This window comes from Bufo gargarizans, chromosome 4 (genome assembly GCF_014858855.1).
Source record: "Bufo gargarizans isolate SCDJY-AF-19 chromosome 4, ASM1485885v1, whole genome shotgun sequence".
Classification (NCBI taxonomy): domain Eukaryota; kingdom Metazoa; phylum Chordata; class Amphibia; order Anura; family Bufonidae; genus Bufo; species Bufo gargarizans.
In genome coordinates, this window is record NC_058083.1 from 529,648,036 (window position 1) to 529,672,887 (window position 24,852).

Below are 24,852 nucleotides of genomic sequence, written 5' to 3' on the forward strand. Positions count from 1 at the left end.
CTACTGTCATCACCCCCCACTGTATCTCGATTGATTCCCAAAAGTCTCACATTCCCTAGAAAGTGATTGAGGTGCGAATCTTCGTAAGGCGATTTTATTAGCGCACATGCGAATATCTACACTTGTCCCAGAACAGAGGCAAAGGGCATTGCATTCATACATTAGTGATTGAATTGAGTTGCGAATCTTCGTAAGGCGATTTCATTAGCGCACATGTGAATTTTGCATAGCATATGTATTATGCGATAATTCGAATTATCGCATATGCGAAATAATAACGAATTTGAATAATCGCGAATATTTTACGAATATTCTTTCGAATATTCACAAAATTTCGCGAATTCGAATATGGGACATGCCGCTCAACACTAGTGCTGGGCCTAAATTTATGACAATGGACTGTTGCAGTGGTGGGTGACGTGAAGCCTGATTCTCTGCTATGACATGCAGACTGATTCTCTGCTGACATGAAGCCAGATTGTCTGTTACGGGACCTCTCTCCTCTGCCTGGGTGCTGGGCCTAAATATATGCCAATGGACTGTTGCAGTGGTGGCTGACGTGAAGCCTCATTCTCTGCTATGACATGCAGACTAATTCTCTGCTGACATGAAGACAGATTCTCTGTTACGGGACCTCTCTCCTCTGCCTGGGTGCCGGGGCCTAAATATCTGAGAATGGACTGTTCCAGTGGTGGGTGACGGGAAGCCAGATTCTCTGCTATGGAACCTCTCTCCAATTGATTTTGGTTAATTTTTATTTATTTAATTTTTATTTTAATTCATTTCCCTATCCACATTTGTTTGCAGGGGATTTACCTACATGTTGCTGCCTTTTGCAGCCCTCTAGCTCTTTCCTGGGCTGTTTTACAGCCTTTTTAGTGCCGAAAAGTTCGGGTCCCCATTGACTTCAATGGGGTTCGGGTTCGGGACGAAGTTCGGATCGGGTTCGGATCCCGAACCCGAACATTTCCGGGATGTTCGGCCGAACTTCTCGAACCCGAACATCCAGGTGTTCGCTCAACTCTACTCAAGATATAACATATTTTGAACTTATTTTGCCATAGGAAGAGAACAGGATGATTATTGCAGAGTGAAGCTCTATTATTAATAGTGAACAATCCACAATATAAGGTACATTAATAGGCAAACTGAATCCTAGAGTTTGTACATGCCATGGTAGTAGTTAGCAAAATTTAAGAATATTTTTTGACAGATTAGAAGTGAAAAGTGATCCATAATACACCAGTAATATATCCCTTTAGTAGAGGTTTTTGTATTTCAGTTTACTCAGACAACACTCTTGGACTATTAAAATAATTTATATTCTGATGGTTCTCTTCATATTCAGCTCTAGAGATCATATCAACATTTTAAGTAGCCACTGATAAGTCACATCCAGTACAAGTATTTGTGACGGTCATCTGTTATGACCATGATGACACCACATTTAGCAGAAATCAACACATTGGGAGGGTTTATAGTGTACGCTCAGTTCACTTCAGGACCACATACAGCATCCTAACTGGCTGCATTTCCATTAGTCCAGACCTCATACGTTCAATATTGTCCATAGAGTTCCTTTTAACCGTTTTGCAAGTATGCTCTTTTGATGGTGGAAGAGGGTAGAAGACGTCCATGATACCATCCCTCTGGAGCCATGTACAGTTACACAGGGAGAGAGTGGCAATGTCTCTCCTTCTGCAGTATGTCAGTACATCCCCCAGTGGCCCCTCTCTCCTCCCCCACACTGGTTGAGATCACAGCTGGCTGAAGAGGGGGAGGGCTATTTTATCCAGGAATATCTCGAACTGTGTAGCAGATAGAGATGTAAACCATGTCTTGTTTAAAAGTTAGCAATCTAAGCTTTAAATCAAGACCATGATTGCTAGCTGTTCTTTATTGGGAGACATAGCTCATATAAAATTGGGCTGGGAGTGACAGCTGGGACCTGTTTCTAGGGGCTGTAACTTGAGATATATGGTAGCTAGCACCTTAGCCTTTTTTAAGCTTAGATTGTCAGCTTTAAAGCAAAAGCTTACATCTCTTGGTTTACATCTGTAGCTCCTACACAGGCTGAAATCCTGCTATCTGTAGTAAGCCTGTGTTACGTCCATGGCAGGGAAAGGATTTATTGTGGTTTTGGAAGACACCATTTTTTATTTAATAAAACCTTTTTCTCCTTATGAAATCATACTGAGAAATTGACCACAACCTAAAACAATATGTTCCACCCTTTTGACCTGTAAGAGGACAGTTTTGCTTCAGTATTTCCATCATGATGTGTGAATGAAGTTAAACAGAATGATCCACTGCTTTCCCTCATCAACTTTAATCATAGCTCACAGGGAGTTAAACAATGATCAGTGATCTCTGTTGTTCAAGCAGTAGTACAGCTGTGTTCCTGTTCTTGAGAGCACAATGCCAGTGCCAATGCGATTGCAATATCACAATAGTTTGGTGCAGGTCTTCTAGGTACTCACTTCTGTACTGTACAAATACAACACAGATCCTCATGGAGTTGTCTGGTTTACCTTATTGATGACCTATACTCAGGGTAGGTCATTGATATATGATCATTGGGGGTCCGACTCCCAGCGAGTCTCCCATATGAGTTCTGCAGACCCTTCGCTCTTAAATGCATGCAATAGACACTGCAGCATTAAGTGCAGTGTAACTACCACTGCTCCGTCCCCGTTCAAGTGAATGGAATGAATCAACTATTATTACACTGCGCAATCCCTGCAGTGTCAATGGCATGCCAACAATGAAGGGACCGCAGTGCTTGTAGCTTATCGTCTAGGTTTCCGTGAGTCGGACCCCTGCTGATCTGATATTGATGACCTATCCAGATAGGTGATCAATATGGAAAACTGGACAACCAAGTTATACTTCAGAAGAAAGGAGTAGGCAGCAGGTCCCACAATGAAGCTCCACATCTCTCACATGTCTTACAATATGAACATTACAATGGCTTCTCTTCTGAGTGAATTCTCTCATGTTTAGCTAGACTTGATTTCTGACTAAAAGACTTTCCACATTTTGCACATAAATATGGCTTCTCACCTGTGTGAGTTCTCTGATGTCGAACAACACTTGCTTGACAGGTAAAACATTTCCCACATTCTGAACATGAAAATGACTTCTCTCCTGTGTGAATTCTTTGATGTTGTATAAGCAATGACTTCACATCAAAATACTTCCCACATTCAGGACACATAAATGTCTTCTCCCCTGTGTGAGTTCTCTGATGTGTAACAAGATTTGATTCCTGACTAAAGAACTTTCCACATTCAACACATGAAAATGGCTTCTTTCCTAAGTGGGTTCTTAGATGTTTCACAAGATGTGATTTCTGGCTAAAACATTTCCCACATTCTGAACATGAAAATGGCTTCTCTCCTGTGTGACTTCTTAGATGTTTTATAAGCATTGATTTCACACCAAAATACTTACCACATTCAGGACACATAAATGGCTTCTCCCCTGTGTGAGTTCTCTGATGTCTAACAAGATTTGTTTTCTGACTAAAACATTTCGCACATTCAAGACATGAAAATGGTTTCTCTCCTGTGTGACTTCGTAGATGTTTGTTAAGCATTGATCTCACCCTAAAATACTTCCCACATTCAGGACACATAAATGGTTTCTCTCCTGTGTGAGCTCTCTGATGTGCAACAAGATTTGATTTCTCACTAAAACACTTCCCACATTCAAGACATGAAAATGGTTTCTCCCCTGTATGAGTTCTTTGATGCCGAAAAAAACTTGATTGACTGTTAAAGCATTTCCCACATTGTGGACATAAAAATGGCTTCTCCTCCAAGTGGATTCTTTGATGTTCCACAACATGTGATTTCTGACTAAAAGACTTCCCACATTCAGGACATGAAAATGGCTTCTCCCCTGTGTGAGTTTTCTTATGTCTACAAAGATCTGATTTCTGTCTAAAACATTTTCCACAATCTGGACACGGAAATGGCTTCACTCTTTCGTGAGCTCTCCGATGATAAAGAAGAGATGATTGCTGATTAAAGCATTTCCCACATTCAGGACACGAATAAGGCTTCTCCCCTGTGTGAGTTCTCTGATGTCTAACTAGAATGGATTTCATGCTAAAAGATTTTCCACATGTCAAGCATGAAAATGACTTGTTATCTCTGCGATTTCTCTCATGCAAAAAAAGATTAGATTTCTTTTTAAAATTTTTCCCACATTTCTGCTTAGTTCTTGCTTTGCCAATCAGTAATTGCTTAGATGAAGGTTTCTTGTGACCAGTGGTATTGGTGGATAGATCTCTGCTGTGAAAGACTGAGGGTACATTAGGAGTTATTGAATCATATTGTGTGGTATTATCTTCTACTTCATGATAGGAAGATAAATGAAGATGTCCATAGGAGTCGCTCATCCAGTCTTCCACTGGAAAATGAAACAAAATTATATTATTTTCCCAGCTAGGAAATGTGATCAATACCATCCTAAATAACCTATTGGGGTATTGCTTGCATAAACACATTAAGATAAACTGAGCTAACAGAGCCCTTTGTCCTCCTAAACCAGATGGTTCAAGGTACTGGATATATTTCTATACCAAAGGACAGATTCTGCAAAACGCCCTATAATGGAGCACAGTTTCAGGTCCTACAAGATTTTCCCCACCACCTATTGGTGCAACGGGTCATTCTAAAACCACTTGTTGACTTGTTTTAGGATTCCCCTTGCCCTTATTGTCGGAAATAGGCAAGGCTCATCTATTTTCAGATCCAGGATTCCTTCAGGATCAAGATCTACCTGTGATCTTGGCTGCCTGGCCCTTGTTGGCAATTTCCTTCTTAGCTGGATCTCATTACTCTAGAAATCCTTTGGCCTCCTGAGATCTGCTAAACTGTCCTCACCAGCTGAACTTGCTGCAACATCTCCTGTGATTCTGGCTAGCACTGACCGAGGACTAGTTTGGTAAAAGTACTTAACACATGAACTTTTTTTTGCAACCCTCCCTCTTGTCTGAGAGGTTCTCCTATTTTAAATTGCATTGGATCGGTCTTTAGATAAGTTCTACCTTTTCATTATTGTTGATGGTCTCGTGATATGGAAACCAATTTTTTTAAATTACGAGTACTCTCATCCAAGCAGGTTTAGTTTGGTTATTGGCAGTTTTTACTAGCTAGTTTGCAAGTTTCCTTCTCCCCTTATTTCTCTTATTATCATTACATACCTTCACTTTTCCAGTTATTATTTCAACAGTTCATCTTTAGGACTGGGCCCTAATCTGACTGAATGCTTACATCCTGTACTTCTGATCTCCACTGAGAGGTAGGAACCTGGCTGCAAGGTCATATGAACAGCTTGAGCACTCTGACTCAAGCACTTTTGTTGCAAGAAATAGTGTTGTGCCTATAGCAGCAAACACTCAGAGTCCTGAGCCTTTTAATGTTTTGTTGCATTTTTCATGTGATGTGACAGCTCACCGCCTTCAGCCCCCCACTGCACAGGTCACAGAGCATGCCCATATCACTCTTCCATAGAAGTCAATGTGCCACCTTCAGTTTCCTATGTTCCCACTAAAGCAAGAACAGTGCAAATACCCCCTACACAACATGTATCCCATGGGTCCACATACCACAGGTTCTATGGTCTATCTTATCATGTGACCTTCATTCTAAAGCGTCATTTACTTTCCAATCATTTTTGTGTTTGTGATTTTATCTGTCCACATTGTGTCACATTTTACTGATGCCAATGAAGATCAAGGGATATTATGGCATTACATTAAATATTAATATTAATTGTATCATTAATGATGATGAAGAGGAGGTTTTTCTGAACTTCCTATCAATTGTCCCATTAATAAAGACATTCACAATCAAAAAAGATTTATGAAAGGCTCTTACCTTTCACAGACACTGAGATGGGCTTTTCAAGTCCACTCGTCGTTTCACCAGAACTTTCCTGCAAGATGGAAGACATGAGAAAAATATACCCTGCTGCTAGTTTTTCTTATGTCCAGGCGAAAATCAAACACTTCTACAAGACATGAATTAGAGATGAGCTAATTTCTTGAAATTCGTTTAGGGTCCAATTCGAACAAATCACTCCAAGTATTCTATTTGGGTCTGAATTGATTCTACCTCATTTAAAAGTATTTGAACTGGCCTGAAAACTGGTATATCACACTCTAAGGTCTCCTAGGACTCATATTTTTTCTCTTGTTTTTCTTTTTTTTATTCATTTTTCTCTCTCCTTCGCCTTTTAAGTCCGTTAATATTAAATAATGTCAGAGTGACACTGATTGTGACTAGTCACAAACAGTTAGGGATATTTGGGTTTCAGGTAAAATTTATGGAAAACTTAAAAAGTTCACACTTCAGTGATATTATATCATGAAGTAGGGCTTTTAAAAGGCCATGTAAACCCTTGGGGGCAATTTTTAAACTTTTTGCATTGTATTTATTTTCAGCTAAAAATACATTTTAAAAATTGGTCTTTATTAAAAATATGGCTTCCTTTTTCTGTACAGGGCTGACATGCTCTAGAAGTATCCTTTGGATTTTCTGTCTTTTCCGTCATTTGGGGAGCTGACGGACTCCTTATCTCTGCTCTCTGACATTATAAACACTCATTATAGCTCAGTTCTTATCTTACTGATAAGCAGGCTTGGACTGGCCCACAGGTGTAAAAGGTAAATCCCCCGGTGGGCCCCTAGTCTCCCACCCACTACACAAGTGGCACATAACACAATAGACTTACTGCACTTCATACTGTGACACAGTGAGAGGTTTGATCTGTGAAAACAGGTATTTTCCTCCCAACATGTGCTGCTGGACTGATTTACAGCCAGGTGAGGTGAAATACCGGACCGGATTTTAAATGCCGGTCCGGGTTTTGGCAGCACCTGGCTGTCCTTAAATAGGCAGCTGGACTCAGAAGCCATGTCTCTGTGTTGGGATCTGGGAGCCTTGTGTCTGGATGAAGGCTTGCTACCTGTTTGGCGTGAAAACAGCTGAATTTCCGCATGGTGTAATTTACCACCAACACCGCAAGGTGACTTTTTGTTTGAATATGACTGCTTGTTTTGTCACTTGCCTAAAGTGTGAATAAAACACTGAACTGTTTGAGCCAAAGAACTTGTTGTTGCCTTTATACTGCGTCCGCTAATCCTGTCTACCAGAGCGAATCCCCACAATACATATATTCAATGTACAGCACCTCAACCAGCCTATGTTCATATAAAAAACTTTATTATTAAAGAAACTCCCCAGTTTATTATTATAGACACGATCAGAGCTGAGATGACTTCTAGGTATAGAGGAAAGCCACCAGTGTCCTCTTCTCTCCAAGACCTACCTTCTGCAGGGACCCCCATATTCAATCATCTGGTAGCATATTTCTGCTGTGTGAGCAGGTAATATTTGAATGTATCTGTACGGTGGGCCCCCAAAATAAATTTTACTGGTGGGCCCTAGGCACCCCATTCCGACACTGCTGATAAGAATGTGGCTTAATATTGTATAGATTATGAGGGATTTATTTGTGAGAATCAGAGAAGGGTAGGTGATTGTATGTATTGTTCTTCATTAGTATGCATCTAGTTCCTTTTGTCTTACTCCGATTCTTACAGATAAAGGTCTTGAAATATCCTATATATCTTTACATATGATGATTGGTAAAGAACAAAAAGGTGCCCAAAATGTGTGAATAGGGACAAAGTGTCCTAAAATGGTAAATTAACTGGTTAACCAAGATTCTGTTTCCGGGAAAGCCCACAGAATCTTGGATAACCGATATGGGGCGTTAACAGCTTTCAAGGGATAAAAGATCCATGCTTTGGGCATAGGGGGAAGCTGGAGGAAGAGAGGACAGGAGAGGGCAGAGGAGAGACGAGGATTGGAGGCCCATGTGTGGTAACTATAAATTGTATTTTAAGGAATTTGCATTGTACAGAATTTTAATGTTGAGTTAAAGTAGCATATTATATTGTATCCCGGAATTTGTAACTCTAGTTATTGTTATGTGTATAAGCCTCGCTGGTTGTAATCTCTCTATATGTAATATTTATTTGTTTTTGTTCCACTGTAACTCCATATATACTCATCAATATTAACAACTGTAGTATAAATTTTTCACACTATACAATATATATTTTTTTATTATATACACACACACGCTACGTGTCTCATTTATTGCATCAAACCTTCGAATCAGATCCAGTAAGAGGGTGCATTATATATAGTATATATTTATATATAAAAAAGTCTTACAAATGTCTCAAAAACTTATCACGTGGCCTTCAGCATCAATTACAGCTTGACAACGACGTCTCATGCTGTTCACAAGGCGACTTATTGTCTGCTGAGGCATGGCATCCCACTCTTCTTGAACGGCGGCCCTCAGGTCATTGACGTTCTGGGATACAGAGTTACGAGCCTCTACACGGCAACTCAGCTTATTCCATAGGTTTTCAATGGATTTAGGTCTGGAGAAAGTGCAGGCCACTCCATTTGAGGTACCCCAGTCTCCAGCAGCCGTTCCCTAATGATACAACCTCGATGAGCTGGTGCATTGTCCTCCATGAAGATGACATTAGGCCTGTGTTGTTCCTGCAGAGGCACAATTACTGGATTAATGAGGTTATTCATGTAGTATGGGCTTGTCACTGGAACATTCACAAAGTGTAGGGCAGTTCTGTATTGACTAGACACACCTGTCCACACTGTAACACCACCACCACCAAAGGCTCGCCTGGTGACAACAGTGGCTGATGCATAGCACTCTCCTTGACGTCTTCAACATCGTTGGCGGCCATCATTTCTGCTCAGCGTGAATCAACTTTCATCAGTGAACAGCACGACTAGTCCCTTATCCAGCATAGATCAGCGACAGAGGTCCTGTGTTGTTCATGCAGAGGCACAATGACTGGATTAATGATGTTCTTCAAGTAGTATGGGCTTGTCACTTTACTATTCACAAAGTGTAGGCCAGTTCTATATTGACTAGACACACCTGCCCACACTGTAACACCACCATCACCAAAGGCTCATCTGTGGCTGATGCATGGCGCTCTCCTTGACGTCTCCAACATCGTTGGCGGCAATCATTTCTGCTCAGCGTAAATCGACTTTCATCAGTGAACAGCACTGAAGCTCACTGGTTCCTCGTCCAGCGTAGATGCTACCTGTCCCATGCAAGACGATGACGCCTGTGCCTGGTGGTGTGGTCAGGTACCCTTGCAGGTCGCCCAGCACGCAGACCGTGCTGATGTAAACAGTTTTAAATGGTCTGACATGACACTTGGTTGTCTCTCACCTCTCTTAACTATGCCTGGAATTGTGTGGCATTCATCATCTGGTTCCGCAAGGCATTGTTCACAATCAAGTGGTCATCAGTGTGGGATGTGGCCAAAGGACATCCACTTCTATGACTTTCTGTGACTCTTCCATTCTCTCTGTATTTCTGTTTCAGCCTTCTTATGACACTCTAAGCTCAGTGGCCACTTCCACCTCAGAACATCCCGCTTGAAGCCTCGCAATGGCGAAGTACTGCTGATGAATTGTTAGGTGTAATCTTGGTCTCATGTCAAAATGTTTACAGCATGATGAGGAGGACTGTTTACATACCAATTCTAATTGAAGCAGGAAATTTATTGGGCTATTCATGGATCAAACACCTGCTGTGAATTTTGCCGTTAAGCTCCTCGTTAGAGAACAGCAAGTTGTGCAAAAAGCACTGAAACATTGAACAGTTGGACATGTGCATTCAGAAGTGTAGAGAAGGTCATATTAAGTTCAGCTGTAAAGGTTAGAGTGCATTCTCACAAGCCGAATAGCCCTAACCTTTTTTGAGTAGTGTAGCTATGGGTAAATGCATTATTGATGGTGTTAAGAAACAGTCTTTTGAACCCCTTCATGACATATGATGTAATAATACGTCATAGCGGCAAGTGACTTACCGCCATTTGACGTACTATTATGTCATGCTGATAGGACGGCAACCCGGCAGTCACTGACAGCTGGGCCCCTGCTGTATCAACCGGCATCGCTGTAAACGCTGATGCTGCTGAACTAACCCTTTCTAGGCAGCGGTCATAGATCGTGTTTGAGGCGGGTGAGGGATCTCATCAGGTCCCTATGCTGTGGCGAAAGGGACCCTATGGGTGAGAAGGCAGCCCAATGCCTTGCAGAGGCATCGGGACCTGCCTTCTGTGGAAGCCTAAGAGATTCAGTCCCAGGCAAATGTTATTGTATTACACAGTGTAATGCAATTACAATACAGATGTGTTGTAACGCATTCCAGAGGGGTTCATACCCCCAAAAGTTGCAGTCCCAGAGTGGGACAGAAATAAAGTAAAAAAAATAAAAAAAAAGTGTTTATAATGAGGGATGAGCGAATCGACTTTGGATGCCTTATCCAAAGTCAATTCGCATAAAACTTCGCTTTATTACTGTACGGAGCGGGAGTATTAGAATATATTGGCCGAAGTAAGCACTTTGCGAAGTCTCGCGAGACTTCGTGTAATAACTTTAGGAATGAATTTTTACCTTGATACAGAAGTCGGGTTTGGTTCCAAGGAACCAGAGTATTAAAACAAAGTTTTATGCGACTCTACTTCGGATGAAGCATCTGAAGTCGATTTGCTCATCCCTATTTATAATTATAAAAAAAATTAAGTTTTAAGGAAAAAATATAAAATAATGCATACATATTAGGTATCACCGCATCCGTAACTACCAGCTCTATAAATATATCACATAATCTACCCCATCAGATAAACACCGTAAAAAAAATAAGAAAATAAAAACTGTGCCAAAAAAATCTATTTTTTGTCACCTTACATCACAAAAAGTGCAACACCAAGCAATCAAAAAAGTATATGCCCTGGTTGCAGAATCATATAGCCAGCACCCCTGAGGGGTTAACTGCCGCGGATCGCAGCTACCTGTCACCTCAAAAAGACTTCACTTGACCCATCTTCCTTGTCCAGTTATCGCCCCATATCACTTCTTCCGTATGCCTCAAAGCTACTTGAACAACATGTCCATTCAGAACTGTCCTCCCACCTCTCCTCCTGCTCCCTCTTTGACCACCTACAATCTGGCTTCCGAACCCACCACTCGACCGAGACTGCCCTTACCAAAGTCACCAATGACCTACTGACAGCCAAAACCAAGAAACAATACTCTGTCCTCCTTCTCCTTGACCTGTCCTCTGCCTTCGACACTGTTGACCACTCCCTTCTGTTGCAAACTCTCTCATCTCTTGGCATCACTGACCTGGCTCTCTCCTGGATCACATCATACCTCACAGACCGGACGTTTAGCGTCTCCCACTCCCGCACCACCTCCTCGTCTCATGCCCTCTCTGTTGGTGTCCCGCAAGGCTCTGTCCTAGGACCCCTGCTCTTCTCAATCTACACTTTTGGCCTGGGACAGCTCATAGAGTCCCATGGCTTTCAGTATCACTCCTATGCTGATGACACACAAATCTACCTCTCTGGTCCAGACATCACAACCTTACTATCAAGAATCCCACAATGTCTATCTTCTATATTATCCTTCTTCGCCTCTCGCTTTCTTAAACTTAACATGGATAAGACAGAATTCATAATCTTATCTAGACCTATCTAGCACGATCAATGGCTGCACATTATCCCCAGTCAACAAACCCCGCTGCCTTGGAGTGACCTTAGATTCTGCCCTTTCCTTCCGACCGGACGTCCAAGCCCTTTCCACCACCTGCCGCCTCCAGCTCAAAAACATCTCCCGCATCCGTGCTTTCCTTAACTTTGAATCTGTGAAAATGCTCGTACATGCCCTCATTATCTCCCGCCTAGACTACTGCAACATTCTCCTCTGTGGCCTTCCATCTAGCACTCTCGCACCCCTCCAATCTATCCTCAACTCTGCTGCCCGGCTAATCCACCTCTCACCTTATTACTCCTCTGCCTCTCCCCTCTGCCAATCCCTTCACTGGCTCCCCATTGCCCAACGAATCCACTTCAAAGTACTAACAAACACATACAAGGCCATCCATAACCTGTCCCCTCCCTACATCTCTGAGCTACTTTCCCGATACATCCCCACACGCACTCTCCGATCCTCACAAGACCTCCTTCTCTCCTCTCCTCTTATCGCCTCTTCCCACAATCGACTCCAAGATTTCTCCCGTGCATCCCCCATACTCTGGAACTCGCTACCCCAACATATCAGACTCTTACCTACAGTGGAATCCTTCAAAAGAAACCTGAAAACCCACCTCTTCAGACAAGCCTACAACCAGTGACCCTGCTGCCTCTATACCGCCATGACCAACTTAACCCGCACCTACTGTGTCCTTCTCCCACACCATGTAGATTGTAAGCCCTCACGGGCAGGGCCCTCTCTCCTTCTGTACCAGTTTGTAACTCATCTTGTTTATGATTAGTACAATTGTCTGTGTTATGTATGTGCACCGCTAATCATATGTACAGCGCTATGGAATGAATGGCACTTTAATAATAATAATAATAATAATAATAATAATAATAATAATAATAATAGAGGTCGGCTATGTGATTCTGCAGCCAGCACCCGCCTCCTGTATTGAATTAATGGGTGAGTTAACATAATTAGTGGCGCAGTGGCCACAGCCCCTCCTCTCCTCTGTCTTTTCATTGGTGGTAGCGGCACAAGAGGGAGAGACTGCTTCCTTCTCAGCTGTGCTGCGGAGCGAACGCCGGCACTGGGGCGGCGGGGCAAGGAATTATTGGCTCCCATGCCCTGCCGCAATATTCAGCTATGGCACTGCAGCCCTGTCGCAAATAGCGACAAGACTAAAAAGTCTTGTCGCCATCTGCAAATTTTAAGGCGCATTGGCGATCATTTTGGTCGCCATCTCGAGCGCTGTTGTGTAAAACTTAAATAAAAAAAATGTATACATATTAGTTATTGCCACATCCATAATGACCTGCTCTATAAAAAGATCATATGACCTAACCCCTCAGATGAACACCGTAAAAAAAAAAAAAAAAAAAAAAGCTATTTTTATCACCTTACATCACAAAAAGAGTAATACCAAGCGATTAAAAAGTTATATGCAACCCAAAATAGTACCAATCAAACCGTCATCTCATCCTGGAAAAAATGAGCCCCTACATAAGACAATCGCCCACAAAATAAAACTATTGCTCTCAGAATATTGAGACACTAAAATTATATATTTTTTTCAAAAATGCTTTATTATGTAAAACTGAAACAAACAAAGTAGTCATATTTGATATTGTTGCGTCTGTAAAAACCTGCTCTATAAAAATAGCACATGATCTAACCTGTCAGATGAACACTGTAAAAAACAAAAAATAAAAACTGCGCCAGAACAGCCATTTTTAGGCTACCTTGCCTCACAAAAAACATAATATAGAGCAATCAAAAATCATATGTATCCAAAAATAATACCAATAAATTGTCCCCTTATCCAGTAGTTTCCAAAATGGGGTCACTTTTTGGGAGTTTCTACTGTAGGGGTGCATCAGGGGCGCTTCAAATGGGACATGGTGTCTAAAAATCAGTCCAGCAAAATCTGCCTTCCAATAACCATGCAGCGTTCATTTTCTTCTGCGCCCTGCCGTGTGCCCATACAGCAGTTTACCACCACGATTTATTTTGAGAAAGCTAATGTTTTGTAAACTTGTGTAGGACAATTTTGCCTTCTTGGGTGTGAAAATGCCATCTGCCTTGAGGAAAACCCTAATCTTGCAGATCAGTTTTGTGTGTTGGCCTTGTGGAGAAAAACAGCCATACATGAGTTGCTCGCACAGAGCTAGCGGCAGCCAAACTTGTTTTCAGTGGCATCACCAGTTCCTGAGCTCATCAAAATAGAAGTAGATCTGGCCCTGGCACCAATTTTATGACATTCTAAGGAGTTTAAAAGAAAACATAATGTGGGCACGTGAAGCAGCAGCAGGCACAGTATTGGTAGAAGCTGCAGGATGGCAGTTTTATAGGAGAAGCTGGACAGGGGATTTGTTTGCTATAGAGGGTGGGTATGGAATGAATCATTCAGAGGTGTGACGTGAATCTAATGCGGAATATGAAATAGGCCCACCATTAACCATGTGCAATTTATTAATATTGGTGTCTTCTAATGTGGAAGTGAAGGCTGCACACCCCTGGCCAAAGATGTCTGCACGTGTTGGTCTGGACCAAATGGAGAAGAAAAGGAAAGTGAACAACTCAAATCAGTGGGGACGTCACCTGTGAGTCATGGATTTGCATTTGTTCGGCCTGTGACAGCTTTTATTAGACAGAAAGGTCACTTTAAATTAGTGGTTCTCAACCTTTTCTTGTCAAGTACCCTGTAGTGTCAAGAAGTTCGAGCAGAGTACCCCCAAGGAAGCGAATTGTTATAAATGGTAACCAAATAAGGCTGTTCTCAAGCTGTTATCACAGGATCTGTTCTGAGGCTCTGTCAGAAATTCCTTCAGATTTGACCGAAAGAATAGTGCATTATGTAACACTAATCCTACTGTCAAAATGACAGACACCACATTAGGATCCATGATGGGTGGTCGTTACTTTTTAAATTACATTCCGCCCTACCAAACATACAGGAGAATACAGCACCACATACCTCTTACATCCACTGATGTCTCCTCTGACGTTCTCACAGTTTGCCACACAGAAATCTTAGATTCCTACTTTTTCATCATCCTCTCACCATCTCAACACCCTATTCTGCCACCCTCAGTAGTTGCTGTGCTCCCCAATACTATATTGCAGAAACAGATTATCCTGTTGGCACCGGGGGGGGGGGGGGGAAGCTGATGGCACCGTGGGGTGGGGTGGAGGAGGAAGCTGATGGCACCGGGGGGGGGGGGGAAGCTGATGGCATGGGGGGGAGGAAGGAAGCTGATGGCACCAAGCACCGAGGAGGCAGCTTGATGGCACCGAGCAGGCAGCTGATGGCACTAGGGTGGGGAAGAGCCAAAGGCACTGGGGGAACGGAGCTTATGCACTTGGGCTGATCGCACGGGGGGGGGGGGGTAAGGGTGTTGGGGACTGATGGCAGGGGGTCTGATGAGTTTTTAAGGAAAACAGTCTATTAATTCATTTTTTCTTATTAGATTACTCGATTATTTGATAGACTACTCGCTTTCTAAAATAATCGTTTACTGCAGCCCACATGGTTTTATGAATTTAGACTTCCATGTGCCTCATTATTAACTGACAAAGGTGCAATTAAACATCCTTTACCTTCTACAAAAACACTGCACACTGGTATTGACAATATACAATGGCATATCAATGCAGTAAAATGCGTTGAGTAAATTGATATTATATATTGATGCAGTACAACGCGTTAAAGGGAACCTGTCACCGGGATTAGAGCTGAGGACATGGGTTGCTAGATGGCCGCTAGCACATCCGCAATACCCAGTCCCCATAGCTCTGTGTGCTTTTATTGTGAAAAAAAAAAAAAAACACGATTTGATAGATATGTAAATTAACCTGACATGAGTTGTGCCCCTGACTCATCTCAGGTTAATTTGCATATGTATCAAATCGTTTTTTTTACACAATAAAAGCACACAGAGCTATGGGGACTGGGTATTGCGGATGTGCTAGCGCCCATCTAGCAACCCATGTCCTCAGCTCTATACACAAAATCCCGGTGACAGGTTCTCTTTAAATACTGGTATATTGATGCAGTAGTACCATGCATTATATTAAACTGCACGGTATAATGATGCTATACAATGAGTTGTTATTGTTGACCAATGTGTTTGTAAGATGATTATATGGTACTTACTAAAATAGTCTTTGTTGAAAATCTGCACCATATTGTATATTTCATAAGATATGCCCTTTCGTTTACCTTATCCTCCATATAACCCCTTAAGGACCCGTGCCGTACATGTACGACACTGGTGGACGTGACTTAAGGACCAGCGCCGTACATGTACGGGAGACTGATCGGGGCTTGCCTTCTACGGAACAGATCCTCCACATGTGATCCGCTGCAAACGGCAATCCCCAGCAAAAATGCATACAATGGAGGATGTCGGCAGCGGACCACATGTACCACAAGAACATCCTACACAAGATGAAATAATGTGTGGATAAAAATGTAGGAGTAAATAGATCACTGCAAATGGTGCACCACAATAATATGCAACTGCCAATACAAGGCTAAACCCTCACGCTGATGTAAAAAAATGAGATTTTAACCAATATATTTCGGTCAGGAACATATTGGAGCCCGCGCACCCCGCCAAGGTATCTCAGTGTAGTGCAGGACCTAATGCTAAACTACCTGTAGTGTGTGAACACTGTCCGATAGGTGCAAAGGTCCGACTCACAGCCAAACTCCCACATACAGCTAAAGTAAGATCACTAATACAATGGGAGGAGGGAGGAGGCTGCGAGCCCCACCTATAGCAGGCCACGTGACACAGGCCACCAGGTGCACATGGTATGCATTTTTGCTGGGGATTGCCGTTGCAGCGGATCACATGTGGAGGATCTGCTCCCCCGGTTATAAATACGCTACAGTACAGAAATCAGGGCAATAAATATTTGTTTGGCTGTTAACCCTTGCTTTGTTACTAGAAAATTGATTCAAATGGAAAATCTGCCAAAAAAGTCAAATTCTGAAATTTCATCTACATTTTACTTTAATTATTGTGGGTACACCTAAAGGGTTACCAAAGTTTGTAAAATCAGTTTTGAGGGGTGTTTTTTCCAAAATGGGGTGATTTTTGGGTGGTTTCTATTATGTAAGCCTCACAAAGTGACTTCAGACCTAAACTGGTCCTTAAAAAGTGGGTTTTGGAAGTTTTCTGAAAAATTTCAAGATTTGCTTCTAAACTTCTAAGCCTTGTAACATCCCAAAAAAATAAAATGGCATTCACAAATAATCCAAAAATAAAGTAGACATATGGGGAATGTAAAGTAACAACTATTATATGAGTTATCACTATCTGTTTTAAAAGCAGAGAAATTAAAATCTGGGAAGTTGTGAATTTTTCAATTTTTTGGGTAAATTTGTTGAAAATGACAAATATTGACTGAAATTTACCAGTGTCATGAAGTACAATGTGTCATGAGAAAACAGTCTCAGAATGGCTTGTATAAGTAAAAGCGTTCCAGAGTTATAACCACAAAGTTTCCAAAAAACGACCTGGTCCCTAAAGGTGAAAAATGGCAGGGTCCTGAAGGGGTTAAACACACTGCACCTGCACTAAACTCCCAACAAAACAAGTGCAGTGTATTTAAATGGAGGAGACATCACATGGAGGGGATTCATTTTTGATAATGCTAATTACCTTCATAATGTGACCAAGGGGCTGCCCCTCCGGCCGTTGGTGCCCAGCCGCGCCCCTCCTCTTGGAGCTCAGCGCCACCCCGCTGTTAATTATTCACTCCTCTCCTTTTTTTTTTTTTTTCGCTGTGCACCGTAATCTCGCGCATGCGCCGATGTTACACACGTCCTGGCAGCAACCACATGCGCCAGCTTTCTGCGCGGGCCCAGACGTGTGTAACATCGGCGCATGCACAAGATTACGGTGCACATCGAAAAAAAAAAGCCAAGGAGAGGAGTGAATAATTAACAGCGGGGCGGCGCTGGGATCCAAGAGAAGGAGCGCGGCTGGGCACCAACGGCCGGAGGGACAGCCCCTTGGGCACGTTATGAAGGTAATAAGCATATAAATAAGAGCGAAAAATGAAAGGACAGGCGGGGGTAAAACTAGTATATTTTTAATTAGATAAAAGGAGACTGATATGATGATATGAATAACTCAGTATCGAAAATCAGTTTATTGAACTCCTGGACTTTGCCTGTTTGCCGCCTGCTTCTGACCTCGGATCTCGTTTATGGACTTTGCCTGTTTGCCGCCTGCTTCTGACCTCAGATCTCGTTTATGGACTTTGCCTGTTTGCCGCCTGCTTCTGACCTCAGATCTCGTTTATGGACTTTGCCTGTTTGCCGCCTGCCTCTGACCTCAGATCTCGTTTATGGACTTTGCCTGTTTGCCGCCTGCCTCTGACCTCAGACTTTGCTTACTGACCTTTCTTGATCACTGCCTGTCCAGACCCGAATCCTCCTGGCCACGCACGTCCCCTCGGTGCTCGCGAGAGGCGAGTTGATATATTATTTTTGCCTTATTAACATTGGGGTCTCATATGAGGATCTTAGTGACATGGGGGTCTGATCTGAGGTCTGATGAAAAATATTTTTATTCTTTTTTCCTCCTCTAAAACGTGCGTCTTAGGCCTCATGCACACGACCGTTGTTTGGGTCCGCATCCGAGCCGCAGTTTTGGCGGCTCGGATGCAGACTTATTCACTTCAATGGGGCTGCAAAAGATGCGGACAACACTCCATGTGCTGTCCGCATCTGTGGCTCCGTTCCGTGGGCCCGTTAAAAAAATATATAAACAAATTTTTCAAGGGTCGTACGACCTGAGCGTGGCTTGAACCACCCACTGACTAATTTTTTATTTTATGTGCATAAAACTTATATCTTTATTATTTCAATTTAAAAGTTGAACTCTAAATTTGATTAAAAGTCCTCAGAATGAGCGGTGAGACTGTTGTATATGTTTATATACCCCTCTTGGTATATGTCACTGGATGGGATAGCTCCTGATATACTTCTCAGGGCTTGCCCAAATCCCTAAATCTTTATGGCAACTTTATATTTAGTTGCATATATGTCTCTACTATGAGGGCTCACTCCGCTCAATCTGATGCTAAAATCTAAATGCTCCCGCTTCCCTACATGTTTCGCCGAGCCTTCGGCGTCCTCAGGGGACATGCAGGTTTGCATTGGAGGGGGCGGTCCCTAAGTTTTATGGGTTCGGTTTATGGGGGTTGGGCGGCTACAGCCAATCAGAACTATGCTTTCAGCGATTGGCGTGGCTTATTGCGAATTACAGTCACTTCCGATATCTGTTAACCACGTCTCCATCCCTGGTGAGGTAGTCTCAGGCACTCCCATTTGCCCGCGTCACTTCCTCTTCTACCTGTGACGTAAACGGGCCTCCGTTTGATGGAGCATCCAATAATGAATAGTTCCGGTGCATAGGTATGTCAGTTACTCGTCCTTTACTGATGACACCCACCCCCGCGTCCAGCGCTTGGGGATGACGTCTATTTACATTCATCAACTTGTGTTATATCTACGCATGCGCATGTAACTTTAGGATATTTACAGAATAGGTTGTCAGATATTTCAGGTATTATACCTTATGAATGGGCCCACACACACACACATCTGGGGGAGCACTCAGGATCCACCTCTTATATCGCTTGTTCTTTCAAGGTCAGAGGTTAATTATTATAGAATAAGGAATATAATTTAATTTACATATAAACCATATATATATCCAGAAAACACTGCACATTTTGGGGCCTTCAAATAATATATCTTCTATTCGATCTCGTCCTGTATATTCTAATCATATACTACATGCTCTATTGATCAACTTTAGTATATATCAAATAATATTTAGGTGAATTATTAACTCCCTACTATACTATACCATATATCCATCTTATATATTATTTAAATATTCTCCCATTGATCACTCATTGTTAAGCACTCCGAAAAACACTAAACCCGGAAAATGTGTTCTTATTTTTGTTTTCTTTTATTTTTTATTATTTATTATTTATTGTTTTTTAATTTTTTATTATTATTTTTTTATTTTTATATATTTTTGATTATTGTTTAATTTAAACGTTAGAAAAATATAACATGTCCTATTCTTGTCCGTGCTTTGTGGATAAGAGTAGGCATTTATATTGCCGGCGCCCATTCCGTTCCGCAAATTGCGGAAGGCAACACGGACGGCTTCCATTTTTTGCGGATCCGCGGTTTTTCTAGTTTTTTTCTTTTTCATTTGCATATTCTAATCACATAACATTTTTATAGTTAAGTCTACGGAGTTGTGTAAGAGCTAATTTTTTTTTGCAGGACGATCTGTAGTTTTTGTTAATACCATTTTGTGGTGCGTTTATACTCCACTGCTGCTGGGGGGGGGTCAGTAGACGGAGAGTACAGTATACTCCACTGCTGCTGGGGGAGGTCAGTAGATGGAGAGTACAGTATACTCCACTGCTGCTGGGGGAGGTCAGTAGATGGAGAGTACAGTATACTCCACTGCTGCTGGAGGAGGTCAGTAGATGGAGCGTACAGTATACTCCACTGCTGCTGGGGGAGGTCAGTAGATGGAGAGTACAGTATACTCCACTGCTGCTGGGGGAGGTCAGTAGATGGAGAGTACAGTATACTCCACTGCTGCTGGGGGGGGGTCAGTAGACGGAGAGTACAGTATACTCCACTGCTGCTGGGGGAGGTCAGTAGACGGAGAGTACAGTATACTCCACTGCTGCTGGGGGAGGTCAGTAGATGGAGAGTACAGTATACTCCACTGCTGCTGGGGGAGGTCAGTAGATGGAGAGTACAGTATACTCCACTGCTGCTGGGGGAGGTCAGTAGACGGAGAGTACAGTATACTCCACTGCTGCTGGGGGAGGTCAGTAGATGGAGAGTACAGTATACTCCACTGCTGCTGGGGGAGGTCAGTAGATGGAGAGTACAGTATACTCCACTGCTGCTGGGGGAGGTCAGTAGATGGAGAGTACAGTATACTCCACTGCTGCTGGGGGAGGTCAGTAGATGGAGAGTACAGTATACTCCACTGCTGCTGGGGGAGGTCAGTAGATGGAGAGTACAGTATACTCCACTGCTGCTGGGGGAGGTCAGTAGATGGAGAGTACAGTATACTCCACTGCTGCTGGAGGAGGTCAGTAGATGGAGAGTACAGTATACTCCACTGCTGCTGGGGGAGGTCAGTAGATGGAGAGTACAGTATACTCCACTGCTGCTGGGGGAGGTCAGTAGATGGAGAGTACAGTATACTCCACTGCTGCTGGGGGAGGTCAGTAGATGGAGAGTACAGTATACTCCACTGCTGCTGGGGGAGGTCAGTAGATGGAGCGTACAGTATACTCCACTGCTGCTGGGGGAGGTCAGTAGATGGAGAGTACAGTATACTCCACTGCTGCTGGGGGAGGTCAGTAGATGGAGAGTACAGTATACTCCACTGCTGCTGGGGGAGGTCAGTAGATGGAGAGTACAGTATACTCCACTGCTGCTGGGGGAGGTCAGTAGATGGAGAGTACAGTATACTCCACTGCTGCTGGGGGAGGTCAGTAGATGGAGAGTACAGTATACTCCACTGCTGCTGGGGGAGGTCAGTAGACGGAGAGTACAGTATACTCCACTGCTGCTGGGGGAGGTCAGTAGATGGAGAGTACAGTATACTCCACTGCTGCTGGGGGAGGTCAGTAGACTGGAGAGTACAGTATACTCCACTGCTGCTGGGGGAGGTCAGTAGACGGAGAGTACAGTATACTCCACTGCTGCTGGGGGAGGTCAGTAGATGGAGAGTACAGTATACTCCACTGCTGCTGGGGGAGGTCAGTAGACGGAGAGTACAGTATACTCCACTGCTGCTGGGGGAGGTCAGTAGATGGAGAGTACAGTATACTCCACTGCTGCTGGGGGAGGTCAGTAGACTGGAGAGTACAGTATACTCCACTGCTGCTGGGGGAGGTAGTAGATGGAGAGTACAGTATACTCCACTGCTGCTGGGGGAGGTCAGTAGATGGAGAGTACAGTATACTCCACTGCTGCTGGGGGAGGTCAGTAGATGGAGAGTACAGTATACTCCACTGCTGCTGGAGGAGGTCAGTAGATGGAGAGTACAGTATACTCCACTGCTGGGGGAGGTCAGTAGATGGAGTGTACAGTATACTCCACTGCTGCTGGGGAGGTCAGTAGATGGAGAGTACAGTATACTCCACTGCTGCTGGAGGAGGTCAGTAGATGGAGAGTACAGTATACTCCACTGCTGCTGGGGGAGGTCAGTAGATGGAGAGTACAGTATACTCCACTGCTGCTGGGGGAGGTCAGTAGATGGAGAGTACAGTATACTCCACTGCTGCTGGGGGAGGTCAGTAGACGGAGAGTACAGTATACTCCACTGCTGCTGGGGGAGGTCAGTAGATGGAGAGTACAGTATACTCCACTGCTGCTGGGGGAGGTCAGTAGACGGAGAGTACAGTATACTCCACTGCTGCTGGGGGAGGTCAGTAGACGGAGAGTACAGTATACTCCACTGCTGCTGGGGGAGGTCAGTAGACGGAGAGTACAGTATACTCCACTGCTGCTGGGGGAGGTCAGTAGATGGAGCGTACAGTATACTCCACTGCTGCTGGAGGAGGTCAGTAGAAAGCTCCATTACATCTGTCTATAGAGGATTTGTAGAAACCTCAGCTTCACCTACCTGATGATCCAGTGGGATATTTGGTTTCTCCTCTGGACAGTCCTGGGAATACTGAGGACTGGGACATCTCTCTGGTGGATTTCTCTGACTGGATCCATCTGTAGGAAAACACACGGTGACTGAATACATTGTCTATATCCAATGATAAGTGAATCTGTGATGCCGGCCGGTCCGTGGCTGCTAACATCTCCTTGTTCCTTGAACGCACAGCCGTTAGAGCGCTTACCCGATTTTCCGCTCCTGTAGTCCATAGTTGTTGACATTTCAATGTTCTGTCTGCTGTGTGCTCATCTGTGGCCAGCTCTTTGGCTGCAGTGCCTTTGTCCTTCTGTAGGGCATGGGCTTCCTCTGGTTTTTAAAGGACCAGCATGTGTGGCCCTCATCTGTCCACTCTATGGCTAGCCTCCCTGGGATAGTTCTAGTTGCTAGTTTCCGGCCAAGGAGCTGCACTCTTAAGTTCAGTTGCACATTTACTCACCTCTGTCTGTTCGTAATATTGACCCTGTGCTGCCTGCCTTGATCTTTGCACCGTTAACTGCATTGTGCAAACGCTCCCTGCCTTTGCTTGTCTCGTGCCTACAGTTCTGACTGATCTCTGTGGTTTTCAATGGTTTCTCTTGATCCTAATGGGTCAGCAGCCACTGAACAGAGACTACTTCCAAAGGTAGTGGTCTGGTGGTTCCCCTGCAGCGACGTCCATATGGATTAAAGGGTAAGTGCTCCTTTAGCAGTATCCCCAGCCAAATCTGTGTCACGTAGATCTAAATCCGCACTCTAATTCAAAACTGTTCTCTCCTCTACAGTCATGGAAGGTCTCCTCTTACCCGGTGATGTGAGGGACTGGTGATTCTCCATCATGACGTCCTTGTACAGATCCTTGTGTTCTTCTAAATACTCCCACTCCTCCATGGAGAAATAGACAGCAACATCCTGACACCTTATAGGAACCTGACAACACAAGGAAACAAAATCAAAAACAATAGGGGGTGCTCCCTTGTGAAATACCTTAGGGTTTCCAGATAAGGACTCAAGGTGAGAATACCTTACCGAATAATGTTGTGCAAATCCAGGCACAACATTAGGAAATTGTGTGGTCTCTCTTGTAGAGAGGATAGGTCAGGCTGCTCCGCTTGTTCGCCGGGATCCTCCAGATGGAATCCGGAATACGCATAGGAACATGTTCACTCAAGAAGGAGCAGAAAAAGAAAAAAACTAAAGCGCGCTGCTCTGCTATCTATAAAATTATTAAAAACATACACTCACCTAAAGAATTATTAGGAACACCATACTAATACGGTGTTGGACCCCCTTTTGCCTTCAGAACTGCCTTAATTCTACGCGGCATTGATTCAACAAGGTGCTGATAGCATTCTTTAGAAATGTTGGCCCATATTGATAGGATAGCATCTTGCAGTTGATGGAGATTTGAGGGATGCACATCCAGGGCACGAAGCTCCCGTTCCACCACATCCCAAAGATGCTCTATTGGGTTGAGATCTGGTGACTGTGGGGCCATTTTAGTACAGTGAACTCATTGTCATGTTCGAGAAACCAATTTGAAATGATTCGAGCTTTGTGACATGGTGCATTATCCTGCTGGAAGTAGCCATCAGAGGATGGGTACATGGTGGTCATGAAGGGATGGACATGGTCAGAAACAATGCTCAGGTAGCCCGTGGCATTTAAACGATGGCCAATTGGCACTAAGGGGCCTAAAGTGTGCCCAGAAAACATCCCCCACACCATTACACCACCAGCCTGCACAGTGGTAACAAGGCATGATGGATACATGTTCTCATTCTGTTTACGCCAAATTCGGACTCTACCATTTGAATGTCTCAACAGAAATCGAGACTCATCAGACCAGGCAACATTTTTCCAGTCTTCAACAGTCCAATTTTGGTGAGCTCGTGCAAATTGTAGCCTCTTTTTCCTATTTGTAGTGGAGATGAGTGGTACCCGGTGGGGTCTTCTGCTGTTGTAGCCCACCTTTCTTTCCCATTCTGACATTCAGTTTGGAGTTCAGGAGATTGTCTTGACCAGGACCACAACCTTACATGCATTGAAGCAACTGCCATGTGATTGGTTGACTAGATAATCGCATTCATGAGAAATAGAACAGGTGTTCCTAATAATTCTTTAGGTGAGTGTACATACAACACTATAAATAAAAGGCTAGCTACGAGTTTCAGTGGTGTCAAGGTGAAACGCATAGCTAGCCATTTATTTATAGTGTTTTATGTATGTTTTTAATAAATTATTTTATAGATAGCAGTGCGCGTTTGTTTTTCTTTTTCTGCTCCTTCTTGAGAGAACATGTTCCTAACACAAGGACACAGTCATTACCAGACCCCTCCCTTGGCGTTATTGTATAATGTCCCAGCATTCCCAGCAGCGCTCACCTCTCCGCTCAGCAGCTCAGTGATCCTGGTGGTAAGTTCTAGGATCTTCTGCTCATGTATCAGGGAATGAGGTGGAGGCTCGGTGATGGGGCTCTGGGTCCTGCTCCGTCCTCCTGACACACGGGG

The 24,852-nt window shown here is 43.6% G+C and overlaps 2 protein-coding genes across 2 annotated transcripts in view; both read right to left on the reverse strand.

The window, feature by feature from the left end:
* LOC122934737 (oocyte zinc finger protein XlCOF22-like) overlaps nt 1-24,852 on the reverse strand; it is a 676,648-nt gene that overhangs the window by 395,238 nt on the left and 256,558 nt on the right. The gene's annotated exons all lie outside the window — the stretch shown is intronic.
* LOC122934770 (gastrula zinc finger protein XlCGF26.1-like) lies at nt 1,102-24,809 on the reverse strand. Its single transcript, XM_044290465.1, has 5 exons — nt 24,657-24,809; nt 23,149-23,285; nt 22,325-22,422; nt 5,889-5,946; nt 1,102-4,416 (listed from the first exon to the last, which is right to left on the reverse strand). The coding sequence occupies exons 1-5, from the start codon at nt 24,665-24,667 to the stop codon at nt 2,963-2,965; spliced, it is 1,758 nt and encodes a 585-aa protein (XP_044146400.1). The 5' UTR covers nt 24,668-24,809; the 3' UTR covers nt 1,102-2,962.